Source organism: Macaca thibetana, chromosome 5 (assembly GCF_024542745.1).
Source record: "Macaca thibetana thibetana isolate TM-01 chromosome 5, ASM2454274v1, whole genome shotgun sequence".
Lineage (NCBI taxonomy): Eukaryota > Metazoa > Chordata > Mammalia > Primates > Cercopithecidae > Macaca > Macaca thibetana.
The window spans coordinates 130,725,449-130,740,419 of record NC_065582.1 but is presented as its reverse complement, the minus strand read 5'-3'; the positions used below and the strand labels follow the sequence as shown (position 1 = coordinate 130,740,419).

The 14,971-nt window shown below is 39.2% G+C and overlaps 1 protein-coding gene across 2 annotated transcripts in view; it reads right to left on the bottom strand.

Moving 5' to 3' along the window:
- Window positions 1-342: 342 nt before the first annotated feature.
- Window positions 343-14,971, bottom strand: part of ANXA3 (annexin A3) — a 61,874-nt gene continuing 47,245 nt past the window's right edge. Inside the window, exons 10-14 of one of the 2 annotated variants that reach the window (XR_007725570.1) lie at window positions 13,687-13,782; window positions 9,858-9,916; window positions 7,019-7,141; window positions 896-1,027; window positions 563-737 (exon numbers count right to left, since the gene is read on the bottom strand). Coding sequence is in view for 1 of the 2 variants with exons in the window: in XM_050789773.1 (XP_050645730.1) it covers window positions 678-737; window positions 7,019-7,141; window positions 9,858-9,916; window positions 13,687-13,782 (338 nt within the window). In the remaining variant the exon portion in view is untranslated. Of the gene's footprint in view, window positions 738-895; window positions 1,028-7,018; window positions 7,142-9,857; window positions 9,917-13,686; window positions 13,783-14,971 lie in introns of both variants that reach the window. The other variant, XM_050789773.1, reaches the window with a different exon arrangement.

The window sequence follows — 14,971 nt, the reverse complement described above, 5'->3', positions numbered from 1 at the left end:
GATTCTAAATGCCCATTCTGGGAAAGTAGTATTTAGCATGAAGCAACCATAATTCATGCTTGCCATTCAGACAGGAAGTGGTTAGATTAATCTTTCAGCAGATGTTTTCTGAAAGCTGAAATAACTTCTCATGCATTGCCACTCCTGTAGCTTGATCACAACTAGAAAGGGTAGGCCAGGTCACATACATCTTCATCTTACTCTTTTCTTAAAGAAAAGTGTGATTAACAAGGTGATAAACTGAAGCAGTAACAGCTTCTATATAGAAACATGTTTTAAAATATTAGTTGTTGGCACCAGGCATCAAACAATGTTGGCAAGCTCTGAAAGCAAACAAACAAATTACTTTTAACAAAAGCAACAATTTTTATTATCTTGCTTTATATTTAATGGATTAGAACTATAAAAAGATTCTTACTTTGTAAGCAGAAATATAAGTTGGATAGTATTTGCAGATCCTTAATACCATTTTAAATTTCATTTATGACCCGCTACATTATAAATGAGATGATCTAAAATAATAATCGTTTTTGTTGTTGTTATAGAACAATGAGAATTCCTGTTAGGAACACAGGTTACTGTTTACATTTGCTTGTTCTCTTAAATAGTATGAGAAAGAAGTAAGGTGGAGCTGTTGGGAAAGCCCATCGTGGACCTTTGGAGATTATCTTCTTGGTTCAGTCATCTCCACCACAGATTTTTAAGAGTGTGATTTCATAGTCTCCAGAAGTATCCGACTGCAAAGAACAAAATAAATGAAGAACAAACACAGTATAAATAGTGGGAGACCATAAATGAATCAAATCCTATAGCACTAGGGAATTCACCTGGGTGTGAGACTCATGAGCTATACCATTTAGTAAAATGTACCTGCAATTCCATCAGTTATTCATACCTGAGTGCAATTATGTTCTGACCAGGATCTTCTTCACAGTAAATAACATTTAGATTCTTCTTGATATATTGTAGTTACATGTCAATTTGGGTTTAATAAAATAAGATTGCATCACTTACATAACATCAATTTCTAAAAAAATTCAAAAGATTATAGTTTTAATAATATTTATCAAACACTTGCTATTCAAAAGGCTTAATGTGTATTAGCTACTTTAACCCTTTTAAAAGCTCTCTGCAATAGGTACTATACATATCCCCCATGTAATAGATAAGTAAAATGAGAAAAACAGGTTAGGAAACTTGCCCCAAATCTTATTGAGAATAAGTGACAAAAGCAGGATTTGAATCCCTGTATCCTGGCTCCTTAATAACCTGCTACACTGCCTGACTTAGGAAAGTGAAATGAACCACATTTTTAAAGAATATGTTTGTCAGTTCCTTTTCCCAAGGCCAACCAAAAATAGATTGTTGTTCAGAAAAGATACCGTGTGAGGTTGAGGCTTAAAGGGCAAAGATAGCAAGTTTGTAACGCAAAAGACTTCATAGGAGGTAAAACTTGGCTTTCAACCTGTATTGTGTAAGATGCTCACATTATTTTTATTTTATTTGAGGCAACCCAACCAGTGAGCACTTTTTTTTTTTGTTTTTTTGTTTTTTTGTTTTTTTTTTTTTTTTTGAGACGGAGTCTCGCTCTGTCGCCCAGGCTGGAGTGCAGTGGCCAGATCTCAGCTCACTGCAAGCTCCGCCTCCCGGGTTCCCGCCATTCTCCTGCCTCAGCCTCCCGAGTAGCTGGGACCACAGGCGCCGCCACCTCGCCCGGCTAATTTTTTGTGTTTTTAGTAGAGACGGGGTTTCGCCGTGTTAGCCAGGATGGTCTCGATCTCCTGACCTTGTGATCCGCCCGTCTCGGCCTCCCAAAGTGCTGGGATTACAGGCTTGAGCCACCGCGCCCGGCCCAGTGAGCACTTTTTATCACTTAAGTTTCATATTTGAAACGGCTGTCACTGGGGTAAATATTAGAGTAAGTGGTAATATAAAGGAAGTCTCAGAGAAGGCTCATTTAGTGAAGAAGTTAAGCATTACTTTCATAGTAAGACAGAATAGGCATTTATATATATTGTTCTGCTTTCTTTATTTCTTGTTCATTTGTCTGTTTCACAAAATATATGACTCAATATTCTTCATTTTTGTATAGATTTCAGTCCTTATGCTGTTGGTTTTCCTGTCTTGCTCTGCAATAGCAGAGCTGACAAGTCAACAATGCTCCAGCTTTGTATTAAAAGAGCTCCTTCTAGCCGGGCGCGGTGGCTCAAGCCTGTAATCCCAGCACTTTGGGAGGCCGAGACGGGCGGATCACGAGGTCAGGAGATCGAGACCATCCTGGCTAACACGGTGAAACCCCATCTCTACTAAAAAATACAAAAAAAAAAACTAGCCGGGCGAAGTGGCGGGCGCCTGTGGTCCCAGCTACTCGGGAGGCTGAGGCAGGAGAATGGCGTAAACCCGGGAGGCGGAGCTTGCAGTGAGCTGAGATCCGGCCACTGCACTACAGCCTGGGCGACAGAGCCAGACTCAGTCTCAAAAAAAAAAAAAAAAAGAGCTCCTTCTAGACATCTCTGATCAGAATTTTAAACAATTAGGCCTTCTATCAGTTAGTCAAGACAACACATCCAAGTAGCTCAAAGTATATTTCATAGCACTAATGACTTACTTGACCTCTCCACATATCTTACATGGCTCAAAGACATCTCAAACTCAACACATGTAAAGCCAAACTCATAAACTTCCCCCAACTCCCCAAAAAGAAAAGTAAAAAAAAACCCTAAAACCTGATCCTCTTGCAAGGAATGGCCCCACTATCTGTTTTCCAAGTTAGGAACTTGAGTGTCATCTTTGCTACCTTCCTTTCCTCACACCAAGATATTATACCAAGTCCCTTAGGTTTTAGCTCCTAAATATCCTTTGAGCCCTTCTTATTCTCCAGAATAAGAAGATCTCACAGGGATCTTTTCATGATCTTGATACTAACTCTTCAAGAGCTCATGCCCAGAACTCTTCAATGGCTTCCCCTTACTCTTAAACTGAAGCCAAAATTCCTTAAACATTGCCAAAAAGATCGTGCATGATCTGGCCCCTACATCCTCATTTTTCATTATGCTTCCTCCACCATGAGGCCTTTCTATTTGTCATTTCTTTTATTAGAATGTTCTATTGGCTCCCTTACCTCCATAACTTTTGCCTTATTAATATCTACTTATTTTCCAGATCTGAATCATGACTTTCTCATAGAAGCCTTTCCTGTAAAAGTCCTCCTATTATAGGATCTTTTAGCACAATGTCGCTTTCCTTTACATTAAACATAGTTGTAATTCCATAAGGACAGAAAATGTCTTCCCCCACCCCATCCCTTTGCTTATAATTATAACCCTGAGCCTAGCACATAATATGCATTTGATAAATATTTTTAATTGAATGAATGAATTTGCTGATTTCAAAGCTCTCTTTCAGCTGAACTCATCTTGCTACTTGGATTTTATTTCTCAATATTCCCCAAGGTGGACCCTCTAATCAAACAAGTGCCTTATTACTTCTTTCCCTCTTGCCTCTTCCCACACCTGTTTCTAGAGCATTTACCTTTAAGACCCTATTGACCTGGGGTCTTAAAGGTAAATGCTCCAGCAGAGTACCTGGCCCATAGGAGACACTCAACACATGCTTGTTGACCTGAAAGGCAGGCTCAAGACCCATTTCTCTAACCCTAAACGTCTTTTCTTCTCAATTCCGATATTACTAGCTCTGTACTCAACAGTCTAGTATCTAATTGTATGTTGTTTCAATTATTATCTTCCAATTGTTTCTTTATAGCTACCTCAGGTCTCCACATAGATTATGAGTTGATTGTGAGTGGCTACTATATTTTCCCATAAAAAACTTGGAATTGTGCTATTTATTAAGTAAACACAGAATCTGTCCACCAAGGAAAACTACCAGAAAACATAATTTCATCTAAATTTTCCATAACATCTTCTTAATAAGTAATAAGAGGTACACACTGGTTTTCACCTCTGTTCTTCCTTGTCTTCTCCTTTCCACCAGTCACCCCCTGAGAAAGGTGTCAATGGACAAAGAAATGTCTAAACAATGGGTAGAAGGAAGAAGACAGGCAGGATTATAGGCTGAGATAATATGCAAAATGGAACTCTACCCCCTGAATTTCAAAAACAACCATCTAAAAAGATCCTGTTCATCAATAGCAAAACTATAATGAGATTACTTAATAATATATGTTAGGTAGTAGAAATAAAGAAATCTTATATTATTTCAAATTGCAAACTGAAGTTTTCAGTGATGGATTTTTCTTTTCTATCAACTACAAATAGCTTAAATGTTTTCTAATACAATAAGCCTCAATTACCCAGACCATTGGGGAATGGAGAGCCACTGGTTAATTTAATTTTCTGCTTTGCTGAGGGTGAACTGAAAGCCCTCTTTATGTCTCAACCTTGTTACTGACAATCTTTAGAAAATGTGTGAGTCTATTTTTCTGCCTTAGTAGCTACAATATGGTTAACGTTATTGAATCTTTCTCTGATGATTGAAACTATTGTGATGTGTCAGGACTGATTCAAATAGAATTGAGTGTGAGCAGTTGATGCAATTTGTGCTAAGCCCCAGGCACAGTCTGAGAACTGCCTTTTTGAGTAAGTTCCTGATTTCAACTTATTCATGCATCTCAGCATCTCTTTCTGTAAAAGTTTAGTGCAAAAACAAAAACTCTGATTAAAAAGAGAAAGATTTTAGTGAATGAATCTAGTTAACTGATTGATGTTCATTCATTCATTCATTCATTCATAAGCCATTTGTAAAGTCAGAGGCAGGAACCTTCCCAAGATAGCTGCAGAAAGACCCAGGTTAATATTTATGCCTGGTCAAGGGTGGCTATTGCGGGTAGGGCCATAGTGAAGGTTGGACCAAAGACTCCAGCTGCTGGCAGTGACACTGGAATGTGGTCTAAGCCAGGTGTCCCCAGGGGCCATCGCTGGGTGTAAGCTCCCTCACAGAAGTAGGGCTCCAGCCTTGTAGGGGCTTGAGAGAGGGTGCTGCTGGGAGCTACCCAGGATGTCCATGGTGCATAATGATCCACAGCTTAGGGTATCTAATCAGCATAGACTCCATTCCCAGTTTTGGACCCTCAGTGCTCAGAGCAAACACTCTCTGCTTGGCTGCTGCTTCCCTCTTCATCCTGGATCGCCTTCTAGGACCCAACTCTCAGCTTAGACCTTGGAGAGTCTACCTGGGTCCAACACTCTCTAGTGCTGATTTCCCCGAGACATTCAAGGGTAGATGGAGCAGCAAAGAGATGGAGAGGTCTGCATAGTCTGCAAGTCCTCTGTGAAGACAGCCCTAAGCCTATCTTTTCCCCTGGTCAGTGTGGCCTTGGAGGCGAGGACTGTGGATTGCTCCACTCACCAATCTCAGCTTACACTTTGTTCCAGGGAACCAGCTTGGACTAACACTCTCTATCACTCATTTACTAGAGACTTTCATAGGTGGTCTGGAGCACGGAGGTAGAAAAGTAAATCAATGGAAGGCTGCTGAGCAGGTGCGGGGCTAGCTCCTTAGTTCACCACTAACTAGTTGCCATCTTCCTGTTGGGACTATGACTTTTGAACCATGAGCTTAAGGTACAGAAGCCTCTTGTACAATTTGTCAGCCTTACTGCCTTATTAATTCAAATAATTTGTAACTTATTTGAAGTTTCTATGTATAATATATCAACTGAGATCTGAAAACAATGAAAATGGTTTTCATGCTTTAAAACAGAAAGGAAGGAGCCCATTTTAGGAAGATGCTTATCCAGAATGAAAGAAACAGAAGGGACTAGATTTTTAAAAAAATTAAAAAAACTGTAAAAATTGATAAATTTAATTAAACAAGATGTGCACCCTCTGCTTGGAAAAAAATACATTCGGCCAAGTCAAAGGACAAAGAACGGACTGGGAAATATGACCAGACAAAAGGTTAGTCTACCTTATGTGTAAAAGGTCTTAGAAACTGACCAAAAAGAACAAAAACCCAAAAGAATGTGGACAAAGAATGTAAAAAGACAGATCACAGAAAGAGAAATACAAATGTTATTTAAAACATGAAAATACACTCAGTCTCACTTATACTAAGAAAAATGTATATTACAACTACACTGAGATACAATTCCTCACCTATCAGACTATGAAAACCCAAAAGTTTATCTATAGTCCCAGCTACTTGGAGGCTAAGGCAGGAGGATTGCTTGAGCCCGGAAGTTCTAGGCTACAATGTATTATGATCACACCTGTGAACAGTCACTGCACTTCAGCCTGGGCAACAGAGCAAGACCCCATCTCTAAAAAATGTTTTAAAAACCCAAAAGTTTGAAAATACCCTCTGTGCCAAGGCTATGGAGAAAGAAAGACTCATACATTCCTCATGGAATTGCAAAATGGAATTCGATTGGTAATATTTGTCAAAATTTTAAATGCATTTACATCTGTCTAAGCAATCCTACTTCTGAGAATTCATAAAGATACATTCGTACCTGAGGAAGTGGTGTATGCATTATACAACATTGTTTGTAATAGCAATAAACTGGAAGCCTGTTTGCTATGGTGAGTACAAATACACAAACAATGGAATGATATACAGCTATTAAATAAAACGAGAAAGTTTCCTATATACTGAAATGAGAAGCACTCTAAGCTGCAGAACCATGCTGTCTCATGTAAAACAGAGAGGAAATTTAAAATACATGTTTTTCTTTACTTACATTGTCATAAAGACTGAAATAAATACATACGGTACAATATAAAAACAGGTAAACAATTTGCATATGTAATTCACAGAAGAAGAAAAATTAGTGGCTAGTACACCAAAAAAAATATTGAGTGTCTATTATATGCCTGGGATTTTAGAGCTGAAAATAAGGGACACTGCAGCTACTGTTTTAAGCTCAGACAACACATGTATGCATTGACAAGGAGAGAGAAATCTAAGTCATATATCTTTATATTTTAAGGAATATAAGAGTAAGGAGATGGGTAGAGAAGGGCAAAATATGTTTTGCTATTTTTAAAAGTAGACTTACTTTAATTGCTGAATACAGGGAATAGCCATAATGCTTCTTGAACTCTATTCGAATGTCCAAAAGGTCAATTTCTGATCTGGACACCATTATTCGGTTCAGAGTAAACTCATCAGTTCCAGCACCCTGTTAAGAAATGCAGGTGTTCACAATACAAATGTCATTGGTCACAAAGCAACATGGAGATTTATATTTATAAGAATCAGATAATGGTGTGCAAAATATTCAACTACAGTGATTCTTATTCATTATTATCAAACTTATCATTCATTATTCAAGAAATATTTGTTGAGCACCTACTCTGTGCCAGCATCATGCTAAATGCTGCAAAACAGAGATAAGATACCCATGTTAAGCTTCCAGTTTTGTAAAGAATACAGGCAAGAAAGTAAGCCATTGCACAACAGTCTGACATGTTGAAAATATTGGGTACCATGGGAGCATACTTCAGGGGGGCCTAAGAAACATTAGGGATTAGGATAAGTCTGAGAAAGTGACATTTAAGCAAGGACTAAACAGTCAACAAGGGGAAGGAGTAGGTTCATGCAGGGAGGATAGAAAGGTCCTGTAGAGGAAATAGCAGGTGTGAAGGTTTAGGGCAAGAAAGAATGCCACGTTCAAGGATACATAAGTAACAAATAGGGATAACAAGAAAAGTGTCTGGAAAGGCCAGACCTTGTTAACCATGAAATGAAATTCTGACTTTATCCTAAGTGTGGAGAGCTACTGTAATATTTTAAACATCAGAATGTTGAGATCAGATCAAATTCGTGGTTTCAGAAAATCACTTTGACTGCAGCATGAGAAACAGATTGCAAGGTAGGAGTAGAGTGAAGATAAGGGAGTAAGACTGAGGCTTTGAGACTCATCTTGAGGAGACTGAGTAATTAAGGAAAGAGATGACTGTGGCCATCCCTAGAATAAAGGCAGTAGGGATGGAGAAAATGGGAAGATTTGAGAGTTGCTTATGTAAATGGATTGACAAAATATAATGAGGTGTCACTACAGGATAATGAAAAAGAGAGATAGCGTAAAATTTCTAGCTGAGCAGTTAGGTGGATTTTGACCTAATGATGGCCAACATACTAAATGATATTCCATTCATCTATGTCCAGCAAATGCTTATGAGCATCGACTATAGCCAGGCATTATTCCATGTGCTGTGCATATGGTGGTGAACAGAACAGATTATATCTCTGTCTGCGTGGACCTTATGTTCTAGTAGATGGAGACAGACAGTAAAGCAAATTAACTATTGCTTAAGTAAATAGTGATCAGAAATATGAAGAAAATAAAGCTGGAAATGGCGTGGAGAGTGACTGAAAGGGAACCAACCGGCCTGGTATAGTTAGGGGAGACCTCTCTCAGGAGGACAGCTGAGACCTGAAAGATGAGAAGGAGTCAGCTAGGGAAAGATCTAGAGGAGGAGCATTCCAGAGAAGGAATGGATGCAAAGACTGTGATGTGAGAATAGACTTGCCACAGTTGAGGAATGGAAAGAAGCCTGGGGTGGCTGAGGCATAGTCAACAAGGCTGGGGAGTAATGGTATGACTTCAGAGAGTTGGGCAAATTCCTGTTGGGGCCATTCTCTGGGATGACTGAACAGGGGAAGGGGAGCAGATCTGGGGCTGGGTGACTTGAGGGAAAGGATGTGTTCACTTGGGATATAACTTTGAAGGTACATGCGGGACTGCAGAAAATGGCCAGTAAAGAGATCGAGGTAAGCATCTTCTGTGCACAAGGCCCTGGCCTAGGGTCTGAGGATAAACAAGAGCCTGTACTCATGGAGCTCATCATCTGGCAGTAAAGACAGACAAGCAAACACAGGGTTACGGCATCATTAAAGGCCGCCCACTCAGCTGGGTTTATTTTAAGTAAGGCAGCTTGAGAGGCCACGGGATCTACTGGGTCTCAAGTTTGAGGTTTGGCATTCTAAAACAAGTTTTACTGCCTGCACTTACTGTGAAGCGGCGAAAATAATGTGGTCAATACTTTTCTGTATCTATCTCTATATGGATTAGAATACTATTAACCTATGAGACAAATTAGTAGACAAATTAGCTACTGTAGAAAACTAATCTAAGTGGAAAAGAAATATGACATTCTATCAACATTAAGTCATATTTTTACCTTCTCATTTTCTTTTTTTTCTTTTTCTTTTTTTTTTTTGAGACAGAGTCTTACTCTGTCACCCAGGCTGGAGTGCAGTGGCACAATCTCAGCTCACTGCAACCTCCGCCTCCTGGGTTCAAGCAATTCTCTGCCTCAGCCTCCCAAGTAGCTGGGATTACAGGTATCTGCCACCACGCCCAGCTAATTTTTGTATTTTAAGTACAGACGGGGTTTCACTATGTTGGCTAGGTTGGTCTTGAACTCCTGACCTTGTGATCCACCCGCCTGGGCCTCCCAAAGTGCTGGGATTACAGGCGTGAGCCACCACACCCGGCCTGTCTTCTCATTTTCTATTTAAAATAGAGGATGAACTTTTAAAATCTAAAATTATACATAAATTTTCATCTTTCATACAAGTGGAATATTAGCATTTACTGAAACTTGTCATATTGGAGAAAATGAGACTGTTTTAGCTAAATACAAATCAAGCTATACCTACTTAGAAAAAAAATTATTTCATAAATCCAGGTCTGTTTATTTTGAAGAGAAAATCAAGTGTCTGTGTAAAGAGTGTACTGTATTATACCTTGATTTGCTGTAATATAATTTATCTTAAAATGTTCAAATTACATTAAAATAACTAATTTTTAAATATTTGTTCTACTATTTGCATACTTCCCCAAGGGAATTAAGGGACGCTAAGAATGCACACGAACTTTCCAGACCAACCTTCAAAGCTCGATGCAGTCTTTCTGCTAAAAAGGCCGGCGTGTTCCTCACACAATGCACTGTCATAAAAAGCAAAGTAATGTTCAGCTCCACGGAATAGAAATTGGGTTAATCTATAGTAAGTAACACGTTTTTTAAAAAGATTCTTTGGACTGTCATACCATTCTACCCCCTCCCCACAACTGGCTTTTACTTGGAATGAAAGAAAGGCTGCTTACCCTGATTTTCAAAGCCTTTTAACGTCATATTTGCACAGAACTTTAGCACAGTAATTATCTCCAGCCATGGGGAAAATAAAATTACCTGCCAAAGAAACTCCCACAGCGACTGACTCATCTCTGGATCCCAGACACATCGAACACCTACGCTTTCACTGATAACTCCCTAGGGTGCGACACTGCTCAGCTACTAACATCTCGGGCTACTGATGAACAACTCGGGCCTGACAACTGCAGCGTTGTTGCTCCAAATAACTCATTAGGCACGAAGGGGCACTGGAGTTCCATTTAAAAGCAATTTTTCCCATGGAAAGAATTTTCTTTTAAATAACTGGAGTAGAATTTACAGGCTGGTTAGAGTGACTCCATTAGAACAAGTACCTGTCATCTAAATTCAGTTGCCTAAAAAAAAAAAAAAAAAAAAAAAAAAATACAATCTTCCAATTCTTTATTTTGAAATAACAAGAAAAGCAGAAATAAAACAAGAAAAAGGAAACTGACAAAAATGCAAGACTAAATGATCTTTTAAACAAAACGAAAATAGGAATAGAAAAGTCTGTAGGGAACAAAACCTATTTACAGCAACACAATTATTTTCCTAATCTTACATCTGATCTCTAGGTAGGAATCCAACCAAAAGTGAATGGATTTTATAATGAATTTTGGAGCTCAGAACAAGAATAACTGACTTTCACATCGTGGCTTATAGACTCTCCTAAGGAAAGCTAAAAGACTTTTGGCTTTTGTAAGTGATTTAAGGGAAATAGAAGGAGAAATGTATTAGAAACCCAAACACGGCATTTAGAATAAAACTGTTACATGAAGTTCTCTGACAAGAAACCAACCATTTAAACTAGTAAACTCACATTCAAGTAAGCCATAATAGCCTGATACAAAATAATGATGCCCACTTTCATCCTATTAAGCTTTTCAGTCACCTCCCTGCCAACTAGATTCGTACAATCCCTTCACGATCCTTTCTTCCCTTTAGCTTGCCTTCTGCTTTATGTTCTTACCTACTAGATTTGTTCTTTGTATCTGAAAGTTTTGGAAGGTGGCAGTATGTTTTAGTGGGAAGGAGGCTTCACCACCCAGCACCATAGGCAGGGAAGCTTGGGAGTCCGTTAGAGTTAATTACCATGACCAAGTATTCATAATTGCCCATTCCCTACCCTATTCATTGTCTTGACCACACTTGCGTCAGGCCTCTCTCCTCCCACAGGTTCCTGAACTCTGGCTTGTCCCCAGTCCCGAGCAAGCCCTAAAATGCAGAACATGCCTCTGTTGCAGCTTATCTTGAGAGTCCAGCTGTCCACCGCCAGACGTGTTTCCTGTCAATCCCCAACGATCACACCCTCGTGCTTGCCCAACATTAAAAGTTGCTGCTAAGACTTTTCTGTTGGATTTGGAAACTTTTGCGCATTTTTTTCCCCCTGTCTTTTAGAGACACCCAGCCGAGTCTTGCATGTTTCTGAAATCAACATGTTCTCTCTATTGAAATAGTTTTTCTGAATAAAGCCTCTCCTTACTTAAGGCTGGATTTGTTTTTATTTGGCAGCTAGTATGCTCCTATTACACGATTCTAAGATGACACAGCTCAGATGGTTTTTCATGTCAAAAACTATGTGTTGACCATTGTATTGGATTCCTTGTGTATGAAATATGCAGAGTAGGCAAATCTATAGAGACAGAAAGTAGATTAATGATTACAGGAGCCAGGGGGTGGGGAGGATTGGAGAGTGACTGTCAATAGTTACAGGGTTTCTTATGAGGCTGATTAAAATGTCCTAAACTTAGATTGTGCTGATGGTTGCAAAACCTTGTGACTATATTAAAAAGCATTGAATTGCACACTTTGAATGGATGAATTTTATGGTATGTAAGTTATATCTCAATTAAAAATTTTAAAGACTGGTTTATTCCAATGGTAGACTGAAACAGAAAATGAAAGTGTGACATATTTTGAACTTCAGTTGAATTATAAGGTCTTTTTTAACATCATAAAATAATGTGTATTATAGCCCAAATGTAATACATAATTCAATGATATATTTCCAACAATGCTCCTTGGCTCAATGAATGAGAGTTTGTACGTCTCAATAAAGTTTTTCAAACATTACAGCTTAGCAAGAACACCAAATGAAAAACAGCAGGCAGAATTAATATAAAGATTAACAATATAGGCCAGGGGTGGTGGCTCAAGCCTGTAATCCCAGCACTTTGGGAGGCTGAGGTGGGTGGATCACTTGAGATCAGGAGTTTGAGACCAGCCTGGTCAACAAGGTGAAACCCTGTCTCTACTAAATATACAAACATCAGCCAGGTGTGGTGGCATGTGCCTGTAATCCCAGCTACTTGGGAGGCTAGAGGCACAAGAACCACTTGAACCCAGAAGGTGGAGATTGCAGTGACCTGAGATTGCGCCACGGCACTCCAGCTTGGGCGACAAAGCGAGACTTCGTCACACACCAAAAAAGAAAGAAAGATTAACAATATAAAATGGAAAAAAAAAATTAATCAGTTGTATCATTACCACTGGAACAGTCTGAGAACTAATTATGAAGACTGATCTCAATTCTACTTTTTTAATTGAAGAAGAAGGTTTTCCCTTTCTTAGCCTCCTCGGCCTATCTTTTAGCAATTCAGAGTCAACAGTGAGCTGAGATTGTGGCACTGCACTGTAGCCTGGGTGCCAGAGACTCCATCTCAAAAAAAAAAAAAAAAAAAAAAAAAAAAAGAAAGAAAAGAAAAGCCACTGATATCTTTCATAAATAACCAAATATGGTAGATTACCAAACTGGCTTAGGTCTTAGTTGCGTGTGTGTGTGTGTGTGTGTGTAAGTGTGTGTGGTTTTCTATAAAGAGACAAGGTCTTGCTATGTTGCCCAAGCTGGCCTTGAACTCCTGGGCTCCAACAATCCTTCTACCTCAGCCTCCCAAGTAGATAAGACCACAGGTGCACGCCACGGTGCCTTGCCTATGTCTCAGTTTTCAACAAAGCTCAATAAAAATGACAGTAGAAAAAAAATATTTCAGCTCTCAAGAAGTCTACAAGCTAAACACGGTCATAAGACAAATACAAACTTAAAAAGCAAAGTAAGATTTAAAAAGATGGCTGGATGTGGTAGCTCACACCTGTAATCCCAACACTTTGGGAGGCTGAGGTGGGTGGATTGCTTGAGCTTAGGAGTTCACGACCAGCCTGGGCAACATGGTGAAACCCCATCTCTACAAAAAATACAAAAATAGCTGGGCCAGGTGGTGCATGCCTATAGTCTCAGCTACTTGGGAGGCTGAGGTGGGAGGACTGCTTGAGCCTGGGAGGTTGAGGCTGCAGTGAGCTGAGATCACACCACTGCACTCCAGCCTGGGTGACAGAGTGAGATCCTGTTTCAAAAAAGAAAAAGAAAAAAGACTTAAAAAAATAACTTCTTCATGCATTCATTTAACAATATTTGCTGAGTGGATTGTGTGTATCCTGGACCATGATGGGGGCTGTAGGGAGCATAAAAAGATGGATCAGCCAGGATTCTTGCCCAAAAGGAACAGGCCTTGTCACTGAGTGAAAACAAGTGCAGAGTAACTTAGTTTACTAGCACTCGAAGACTTACCTATGGCCAACAGTAAGTCTTCAAAATGCCCAGATAATTCTCCTTTTATGCTGTCCACAATGTCCTTTTGGCTGATATTTCTGTATTCATCAAATGCTAAAAGGAAGCACCACAAAATTATTTAAAGCAACCCAGTTGAGCACATTTGAATATATTCTAGTTTTTTATTTGATACGCACAAGATCAAGTAGCAAGCTAAAAACCTCTCTCTTTAAACCATGAAAATCTGGGTACAAAAGTTTTTGTTTTTCTTTTGTTCCTTTTTAAGGAAATCATCTACGATAAACCCCAAACATCCCTAGACAATTTTCTTCAATGATCTCTCTCTTTCCCCTTCTCTCAAGCAGTAAGCATTTCAAATAACCTAAATAGTTAAATAATAAATACTTTATCTAGTAAGGTGGGCTATTTTAAATTTTATTTATAGCAGCACCTGGGAAACGATACTATAATCACTAGTCAAATATGTTTTCTCTGGTAAAGAAATCTCAACTCTGAAGACTTCCTTGCACTAAATAAATCATTTCCTAAAGCGGCATGGCCTACTTCACACCTCCCAGAAGGCATCCGAATTTCTTGATCAGTATTTGCCCCAAGCAAAACCTGTACATATGTCACCAAGTATACAGGCATATTTGGTAAGCCAAGTACATTTTCCCCCAATAAATTTTTTAAAAAGGAAATTTTGGAGAGAGACCTAGGGTTATCTGGTTTTTGTTTCTCAAACAAAGACATGAATAAAGCAACTATCACTTACTGTTGTCATTATTTTATAAAACAAATGTGATTTTAATGCCAAAAGTTAAGAAAGAACAATTCCAGAATTTCAAAGTCACAGTAATATCCTTATGTTTACTCATCGTTTCGTCAACTCAGCATAAGCTTGGTCTTGCTGTGTGGCTGTTCTGTAAACTAGCACCTGGAAGCCACAGTCAGAAGATGTTCACCGTAAATGGAGGTTTAGTGTTCTAGGTGCTGTTGCTTCCAGAACAGCTCTAGGAGATGCCATGAGCGAGAGGGTGGGTGCCCACAATTCCATGTAATAGCTGGTCTGATGATAAGAGTCGATCCATTCTACCATTTACCTTCATATCAGAAATAGCTGAAGGTTAATCAGTATTGATGTGTCAACAGAGACTCACCTGCAGTGTCTGGCTTTTCTGGAAGTGGCTAACTAGAGAGAACTGTTAGGTGGAGTGGAAGCAGTTGGGCTTCTCCATGCCACAGGAACAAGCCTTTCTACTCTCACCCTAGAGGTGGCCTCGTTTCTTCTTCCGGCCACCTC